This window comes from Oncorhynchus masou, chromosome 28 (assembly GCF_036934945.1).
Source record: "Oncorhynchus masou masou isolate Uvic2021 chromosome 28, UVic_Omas_1.1, whole genome shotgun sequence".
NCBI classification, from domain to species: Eukaryota; Metazoa; Chordata; class Actinopteri; order Salmoniformes; family Salmonidae; genus Oncorhynchus; species Oncorhynchus masou.
This window is the reverse complement of record NC_088239.1, coordinates 54,226,153-54,236,060: the sequence shown is the minus strand read 5'-3', so window position 1 is coordinate 54,236,060 and position 9,908 is coordinate 54,226,153. Positions and strand designations below refer to the sequence as shown.

At 42.7% G+C, this 9,908-nt stretch overlaps 1 protein-coding gene across 1 annotated transcript; it reads left to right on the top strand.

Annotated features, from left to right (window-relative positions):
- Positions 1-1,841: 1,841 nt before the first annotated feature.
- Positions 1,842-9,454, top strand: adra1ab (adrenoceptor alpha 1Ab). The gene is made up of 2 exons (XM_064943784.1): positions 1,842-2,823; positions 8,707-9,454. The coding sequence occupies exons 1-2, from the start codon at positions 1,890-1,892 to the stop codon at positions 9,249-9,251; spliced, it is 1,479 nt and encodes a 492-aa protein (XP_064799856.1). The 5' UTR covers positions 1,842-1,889; the 3' UTR covers positions 9,252-9,454.
- The last annotated feature ends 454 nt before the right edge of the window (positions 9,455-9,908 follow it).

The window sequence follows — 9,908 nt, the reverse complement described above, 5'->3', positions numbered from 1 at the left end:
ACATTGAATGGTCTTTAGTGTTTTGTGGGTCTCGGGTTAATCAATCATCTTTACTGTACATCAACTGTCTTTGAATGTTTAGCTGTCCTTTAGCTGTTTTAACTCCAGTCCTTTAAATATACTGTACTGTACATGTAAGGGTACATTGTGGATACACCAATATTATGTATTGCTCTACAGACTGCTTCATGATCATGACAGTCATCCCCGTGTTGAGTCATTCTGAGTCATACACACACCTAGAGGTAGGTTAGGTCTCCCATACGTATGGCCATGTAATCATCCATCTAAGGCACAGCCAGTTTTAGATCCCCAGCCAGTTCTTTAAAAAAAAATCTCATATCAAACCTTCTGGGCATCAAAACAACCTCTTTTTGGCCCACCTCTCAGGCTTCTATTGCCAACCCCCCAAATCGGGCGCCAAACTAAGGAGCAGGCAGGCATACTGTACCAACTCCCCGAACTGTCAGAACCGGACACTTATTAAGTCCAACAACTCAAAGAAAAATGACAATACTCATTCCATATTACTGAACCTGGCATAACAACCCATCTCTTTGCTTGTCTTTGATCCTGCTGGACCATTTTATCGGCATTGCATTGCGATGGCTCTATCACTATCCCCTTTCCTGCTACACCAACATTTATCTCATCCAATGACATGCGAAATCTCCAACACGTACACCCAGAGTGGTATTGAGTGGAATTATCAGTCCGCTGCCCTTCAGAACTTTAATGCACTGCCCTCTGTACAGTTCAATCCCTGGCCTGTCATCTAGCTGCTGAGTAACTATAGGGAGCTGTGAGTGAAAATTAGCCTGTCTCAGTACTCACACACAGCCCGTTACAGAGACCAGCACATGTTGTTGCCTGATTTATGAAAATGTGCTTTTGTTTCATATATCTATTTATTTTCATAACCTCTATGCTTTGTTGGTTTCCCTCATAACTTATGTCTTGACTACCAATGATTCCGTGTCAGTGGAGCTGGTGTTGGAAGTCAATGGTTTTATGTATCAGGAGGCCAATCGACAGATACATTTCAGTAATGTTGTCTGGATGAAAAGTAAATAGAAAATGCTATGTTTCTTGAAGTGGGACCTCTTGTTTACTCTGGCGGCATTGTAATCATGTGTGAAGTGAGGAAATCTTTAGAGAACTTCACTCTTGAGGAAGAATATATTTGGTAGTCTAATGCATATTTACAGCACGCCCATCATCTTATATATATATATATATATATTGCTGTGTTGTGGTTTTATCTAGGATTATTATCAAAATGTTGAATACCCTTTAATGTAATGGATGCCTGGCATATGTTTGTACTATGATGAATGAACTCAGTTTCAGTCTTATTTGCAACAGTGACTATATTTAGCTTTTGCCATTCTGTAAAACAGGGATGGAGCCTGGGGGATGGCTTTTTTTATTAACTGCTCTCTTTCTGTTGTGTTTTTAGTGGGACTTCTGTTCAATGAAAACATCCCTCCAGCAAGTTTCTATCATGCCATTTCAGTCCCATTGTGAAAGAGACACCATAAACATATCGGATCTTGACTTTATGACCCAGAAGGCCCTGCAGCCAAACTCCAAAGACAGATGGCGCAACAAGCAGTGACAGTGCTGAAGATTCACTATCCTGACCTGTCAGTGTTTTTAATGTTACTGCCAAAGACATGTGATTTGTGCAGGCATTGGCAAGGGCTCATGCCTCCTGGCATGAAAGATCTGTGATTGAAAAGGTACAAACTTCTCCAGTCTTGAGTCACAAGAAGGGGAAATACAAATGGTGGACTCCCAATGCCGGTGCGGAAGTTTTGCATTTAACCAAACATGACAGTCAATCCCAAAGACATTCAACTAGTGAATGAACTGTAAATAAACCCAAAATGGTTCCCTCAGATGAGAACATCACATTCCCTGTGTCAGAAAGCTGTCCCAACTGCAGTTCCTCCTCCTTCGCTGAGGTGGATATCACTAAGGCGGTGACCCTGGGCCTGGTGATGGGGGTGTTTGTCATCTTCGGGGTTCTCGGTAACATCCTGGTTATCCTGTCTGTGGTGTGCCACCACCACCTACGCTCCGTCACACACTACTTCATCGCCAACCTTGCGGCGGCAGACCTGCTCCTGAGCTCCACCGTGCTGCCGTTCTCTGCCACCTCAGAGGTCCTAGGCCGCTGGGTGTTTGGCCGGTCTTTCTGCAGTGCCTGGGCCGCCCTGGATGTTCTCTGCTGCACTGCCTCTATCCTCAGCCTGTGTGTCATCTCTGTTGACCGCTACCTAGCAGTCAGCTACCCGCTGCACTACCCTGCCATGGCCACTGGGCAGCGCGGCCTGGTCGCAGTGGCAGCTCTCTGGGGCCTCTCGGCAGCCATATCCGTAGGTCCACTCTTCGGCTGGAAGGAGCCCGACCCAGAGGACGAGACTGAGTGCCGGATCACAGAGGAACCGGGTTATGCTATTTTCTCTGCCCTGGGGTCGTTCTATGTGCCACTAGCTGTCATCCTGGCCATGTATTGCAAGGTGTATGTGGTGGCCAAGCGGAAGACTCGAGACCTGAGGGAGGGAAGGAAGAGGGAGGGGGGGATGCATACAGAGGGAGAGGGAGTGACACTGAGGATTCATCGGGGAAATGCCCCTGCTAAGCCAGAGGGGCAAGAGGAGGAGGGAGAGAAATGCATCATGAGGCGGAGACGCACCACCTTCGCCCTCATGCACCTGCTGAAATTCTCCCGAGAGAAGAGGGCAGCCAAGACTCTGGGCATTGTGGTTGGCTGCTTCGTTCTCTGCTGGCTGCCCTTCTTCCTGGTTATGCCCATTGGTGGGTATCTCACAATGCCTTTCCTTGCTCTCCCTATGTGCTGCTACCTGTCTTTATTTTGAATTGCATGGAAATGAAAAAGTGAATGCGATATGAAAATGAAAGCAAATACAGAGACGTTTAATATGAAAAACACAAATGTTGAATAGCAGTATCATAGGGAGTTAAATAGAGCTGGGAATTGCCCGGGACCTCACGATATAATATTATCACAATACTAAGGTGCCGATACGATTCTCACAATTCTATATGTATTGCGATCCGATACTACGATTTTATGCAATTTGATATTCCAAACATATTGCTCATTCATGTCTGCTGCAGCGGGACAAGAGAGAGTCATGAGAAAACAAGTTTTGATCAGTCATGGAAATAAAAGCGCCAAAAACACGTTGGCTCACCATTTAAAAAGAAGATGAATGAAGCCAGAGAAGAAGAAATGCCTGAGATTTGAAATTGATACGTAAGGGAAAATCAAGTCTGAAATGTCAAAATGAAAATCACAAACTTTATAAGCCTTTTTAACTTCAAATACACTACAACTTTTAGGTGTCCTGCATTGCAGGAAAGTTATCCTGCAACAGGGAGATCAAATTACGATCATGCATCTGTACAGCCGACTAGCGCTAGCTAATGTTAACTACCTACCTCTTTTTTTGTAGATACTTGGAGTCATAGAATATATTATAATATCTCCAAAAATAATCTTGCGATACTCTACTGTATAGATTCCCCCCCTCCCCCATCACTGGAATAACATCACTGAATGAATTTGCATTTTTCTCAAGAAAATAATCCCTAGAACTGATTTCCCATAGCAGCATATAAAGCCCCCTTACTGGATAGAGTGTGATTGCCAATGCCTGACTCACAATGTGTCATTTTCTAGTCAGGGAAGCTTCCCTTCCAAATCTCTTAAAAATCAACCCCACCACTCAACTCTATTGAACTGTGAAATGTAAATCTTAACCTCTCAATGGAAAAGCACAAAATTGAATGGAAATGAATGCTTTTGAGACTGAAAGAGGGAATAAGCCACAGGACCTATTTTCTGCATATTTCCTGCTACAGTGCACCAAAAACAATGTTAGGAGCCGTAAACAAATGCAACCCTCTATTAGAGAAATTCAGCTCCAAAATCACTGGTGTTAGCTTAGCCATGGGTTGAGTCATGTACAGTGCCTTGCGAAAGTATTCAGCCCCCTTGAACTTTGCGACCTTTTGCCACATTTCAAGCTTCAAACATAAAGATATAAAACTGTATTTTTTTGTGAAGAATCACCAACAAGTGGGACACAATCATGAAGTGGAACGACATTTATTGGATATTTCAAACTTTTTTAACAAATCAAAAGCTGAAAAATTGGGCGTGCAAAATTATTCAGCCCCCTTTAGTTATTACTTTGTAGCGCCACCTTTTGCTGCGATTACAGCTGTAAGTCGCTTGGGGTATGTCTCTATCAGTTTTGCACATCGAGAGACTGAAATATTTTCCCATTCCTTCTTGCAAAACAGCTCGAGCTCAGTGAGGTTGGATGGAGAGCATTTGTGAACAGAAGTTTTCAGTTCTTTCCACAGATTCTCGATTGGATTCAGGTCTGGACTTTGACTTGGCCTTTCTAACACCTAGATATGTTTATTTTTGAACCATTCCATTGTAGATTTTGCTTTATGTTTTGGATCATTGTCTTGTTGGAAGACAAATCTCCGTCCCAGTCTCAGGTCTTTTGCAGACTCCATCAGGTTTTCTTCCAGAATGGTCCTGTATTTGGCTCCATCCATCTTCCCATCAATTTGAACCATCTTCCCTGTCCCTGCTGAAGAAAAGCAGGCCCAAACCATGATGCTGCCACCACCATGTTTGACAGTGGGGAAGGTGTGTTGTGGTTGATGAGCTGTGTTGCTTTTACGCCAAACATAACGTTTTGCATTGTTGCCAAAAAGTTCAATTTTGGTTTCATCTGACCAGAGCACCTTCTTCCACATGTTTGGTGTGTCTCCCAGGTGGCTTGTGGCAAACTTTAAACAACACTTTTTATGGATATCTTTAAGAAATGGCTTTCTTCTTGCCACTTCCATAAAGGCCAGATTTGTGCAATATACGACTGATTGTTGTCCTATGGACAGAGTCTCCCACCTCAGCTGTAGATCTCTGCAGTTCATCCAGAGTGATCATGGGCCTCTTGGCTGCATCTCTGATCAGTCTTCTCCTTGTATGAGCTGAAAGTTTAGAGGGACGGCCAGGTCTTGGTAGATTTGCAGTGGTCTGATACTCCTTCCATTTCAATATTATCGCTTACACAGTGCTCCTTGGGATGTTTAAAGCTTGGGAAATCTTTTTGTATCCAAATCCGGCTTTAAACTTCTTCGCAACAGTATCTCGGACCTGCCTGGTGTGTTCCTTGTTCTTCATGATGCTCTCTGCGCTTTTAACGGACCTCTGAGACTATCACAGTGCAGGTGCATTTATACGGAGACTTGATTACACACAGGTGGATTGTATTTATCATCATTAGTCATTTAGCTCAACATTGGATCATTCAGAGATCCTCACTGAACTTCTGGAGAGAGTTTGCTGCACTGAAAGTAAAGGGGCTGAAAAATTTTGCACGCCCAATTTTTCAGTATTTGATTTGTTAAAAAAGTTTGAAATATCCAATAGATGTCGTTCCACTTCATGATTGTGTCCCACTTGTTGTTGATTCTTCACAAAAAAATACAGTTTTATATCTTTATGTTTGAAGCCTGAAATGTGGCAAAAGGTCGCAAAATTCAAGGGGGCCGAATACTTTTGCAAGGCACTGTATAACAATTGGTCAGTGATTTGAAAGATAAGCGCTATACACTGAGTGTACAAAACATTAAGAACACCTGCTCTTTCCATGACGTAGACTGACCAGGTGAATCCAGGTGAAAGCAATGATCCCTTATTGATGTTACTTGTTAAATCCACTTCAATCAGTGTAGATGAAGGGCAGGAGACAGGTTAAAGAAGGATTTTTAAGCCTTGAGACAATTGAGACGTGGATTGTGTGCCATTCAGAGGGTGAATGGGCAAGACAAAATATTTAAGTGCCTTTGAACAGGGTATGGTAGTAGGTGCCAGGTGCAACAGTTTGTGTCAAGAACTGTAATGCTGCTGGTTTTTTCACGCTCAACAGTTTCCACAGAATGGTCCGCCACCCAAAGGACATCCAGCCAATTTGACACAACTGTGGAACGCTTTCGACACCTTGTAGAGTCCATGCCCTGACGAATTGAGGCTATTCTGAGGGTAAAAAACAAACATGCATTTGTCCACTCAGTACATATGATCATGTGATGATAGATGTACAGTCAAACCCAACGTTAACTCACAGCTGTCATCAACATCGTTAATACCCCCACAAGCCTGTGAGAATGTGATTAATGAAATGCTGTATAATGGCTACGCAGACTTTAAAATATCCTTGATTGAGGATCCGACAGATCTGTAATTCAAGATTATATGGAGATTAGGGTTGATCTAATTTACTGTAAATTAACAGATTATCAAAAGGCCTGCTGACGGTCTGGTTCCCGAATACACCTCCTTTGGTCTTGTGAAGTGTAGCTGAATCTATTCAGATTCTGTGCACTTCTAATCCTACTTTAGAATTCATTTATACACAATTTCTTGATGGAAATTCAATGAGTCCGATGTTGGAATAGCCTTTTGATTTATTTGTGTTTCATTGTATACATAACAACAGAGTCTACGACCCTGGTCTCCCCTCTTGAATGCTCCGTATACTTGTCTGTTTTCTTTAGTTGTACATCAGGAATTCAAATTACTGCCATGGAGAAGCAGAGCAAATGAAATACCAGTGCTAAACCGAATAGGGTTATACTTCAGGGAAGAAATGAAATGAACAAAAACAATATTCATTCTTTTATTCCAAAGCCATTATAAACAACAACCATAAAGGGCATGATGTTGTGCGCAGTAAGCCGGCGCCCCACAATCACCCTTCATCTTTCCAAGGCAGCAAAGCATTACTGGAGTCATGCATTTCAATAGAAACAGAACTTCAGACCTGCGAGCACGATATTCTATGTCAAAGCTAATGCCTCAGATTCTCAGACTAAAGGAATGAAAGAGTTGAATGTTTTAGACCTTTAGAGACAAAGCTCTTTAGATAGAGAGATACAGGTACACTACCGATCAAAAGTTTGGACATTGAATCATGTAGTAACCAAATAAGTGTTAATAAGCAAATCAATATATATTTTGGATTTGAGATTCTTGAAATAGCCACCCTTTTCCTTGATGACGGGCTTTGCACACTCTTGGCATTTTCTTAACCAGCATCATGAGTTAGTCACCTGGAATGCATTTCAATTAACAGGTCTGCCTTCTTAAAAGTTCCTTTGTGGAATTTCTTTCCTTAATGTGTTTGAGCCAATCCGTTGTGTTGTGACACGGTAGGGGGGTATACAGAAGAAAGCCCTATTTGGTATTAGATCAAGTCCATATTATGGCAAGAACAGTGCAAATAAGCAAGGAGAAACGACAATCCATCATTACTTTAAGACATGAAGGTCAGTCACTACGGAACATTTCAAGAACTTCAAGTGCAGTCACAAACACCATCAGGCGATAAGATGAAACTGGCTCTCATGAGGACCACCACAGGAATGGAAGTCCCAGAGTTACCTCTGCTGCAGAGGACAAGTTCATTAGAGTTACCAGCCTCATAAATTGCAGCCCAAATCAATGCTTCACAGAGTTCAAGTAACAGACACATCTCAACCTCAACTATTCAGAGGAGACTGCGTGAATCAGGCCTTCATTGTCAAATTGCTGAATAGTAACCACTACTAAACGACAACAATAATAAGAAGAGACTTGCTTGGGCCAAGAAACACGAGCAATGAACATTAGACTGGTGGTTATCTGTCCTTTGGTCTGATGAGTATAAATTTGTGATTTTTGGTTCCAACTGCCATGTCTTTGTGAGACGCAGAGTAGGTGAACGGATTATCTCCGCATGTGTGGTTCCCACCATGAAGCATGGAGGAGGAGGTGTGACGGTGTGGGGGTGCTTTGCTGGTGACACTGTGATTTATTTGGAATTCAAGGCACACTTAACCAGCATTGGTACCACAGCATTCTGCAGTGATATGCCATCCCATCTGGTTTGTACTTAGTGGGACTATCATTTGTTTTTCAACAGGACAATGACCCAACCCACCTTCAGGCTGTGTAAGGGCTATTTGACCAATAAGGAGAGTGATGGAGTGCTGCATCAGATGACCTGGCCTCCACAATCATCTGACCTCAACCCAATTGAGATGGTTTGGGATGAGTTGGACCGCAGGGTAAAGGAAAAGCAGCCAACAAGTGCTCAGCATATGTGGGAACTCATTCAAGAATGTTGGAAAAGCATTCCAGGTTAAGCTGTTTGAGATAATGCCAAGAATGTGCAAAGCTGTCATCAAGGCAAGGGGTGGCTATTTGAAGAATCTCAAATATAAAATATATTTAGATTTGTTTCACACTTTTTGGGTTACTACATGATTGCATATGTGTTATTTCATAGTTGTGATGTCTTCACTATTATTCTACAATGTAGAAAATAGTACAAATAAAGAAAAACCCTTGAATGAGTAAGTATTCTAAAACTTTTGACTGGTAGTGTATGTTGGCCTTACATACATCTTATCAGATAACCTTGAAGTAAGTATACAGTGAACACCAGAATGTCTAAGCTGCCTTTGCTCATCCTCTTGCTGTATTCAATACAGATAAGGGTCAATAGGAAATGCAAATGATTCATGATTCATATAGACGTTGTGAACTACTGTACTTGCTATATTGACAGATCCCTTTGTGTGTGATTTCTGTCTGTATTCTTTCCACAGGCTCCATATTCCCATCGTACAGGCCATCTGACACCATATTTAAGATCACCTTCTGGCTGGGCTACCTCAACAGCTGTATCAACCCCATTATCTATCCCTGCTTCAGCCAGGAGTTCCAGAGGGCCTTCCTCAACGTTCTGCATGGACGCTGCCTCAGACAAGGTGGCAGGAGCTCCAAGTCTCTGGGGTTTGCTCCTTCCTATAGTCCCAGTCCTGGTCCATCGTCTCTTTTTAGATCCCAGCCTCACGCCTCCTCCTCCTCCACCCCCCCTACCCTGCCACGCCGAGCCGCCTCCCGAGCCTCTCACGCCTCCTCCTCAGGCTGCTGGAGGACCTTCTCTGGCTCATCTTCCTCGGTGGGGGTGCCAGGCCATACCCAAAGTACCAGGGTCCACAGTAAAAGCCTGCTGAAGGTGTGGTGTTTTGCAGCGGGGGAGAACCCGTCCCAACAGGGTGCTGCTTGCCTGAGCCCCTCAGCCCCTGGTGCTACATGTCAAACGAAAGTCCATTGCCACTCCCTGGGAGCAAGAGGGGAGGCTGTCTGACTGGGAACACTAAAGGATTCTGGGTAATTTAAATTTCCCCCAAGTTCTGGGAAAAGATGTGGCACTTATTGGCATGAAGTTAAGACATCTCTCTCGAGACCTGCTGGAATCAGTCAGTACAGCTATTGACATAAAGCTGATGTGTCTTCATGTTTTGGGAAATGGGAGAGAGTCCACCCACTGAAGAAGATACTGTAACACACCTGGAGGTAGAGATGTACTGTACTGTATGTGTTTCACTGTAGATTGATGTACAGTATGAATCAAAAGGATACACAGTGTCAGTACAGAAACTGAATAAAGAGTACTGAGTCAGTAAAGAGACCAGGGTTGGGGAGTAGCTGATTACATGTAATCAGTTACACGCAATCTGATTACAAAAAACTGTAACTGCAATCAATTATGTTACCAGCTAAAATATTGTAGTCAGATTACAGATACTTTAGAAAAACTAGATTACTTCTTGGATTACTTTTAAATTTAGAAAGGCTGTTTGCGAAAAAATACATTATGACACCTTTCTGTTATCTCAAAATAAAATAAAATTGAATTTGTCACATGAGCCGAATACAACAGGTGTAGACCTAACCGTGAAATGCTTACTTACAAGCCCTTAATTAACCAACAATGCAGTTTTTAGAAAAATAAGAATTAAGA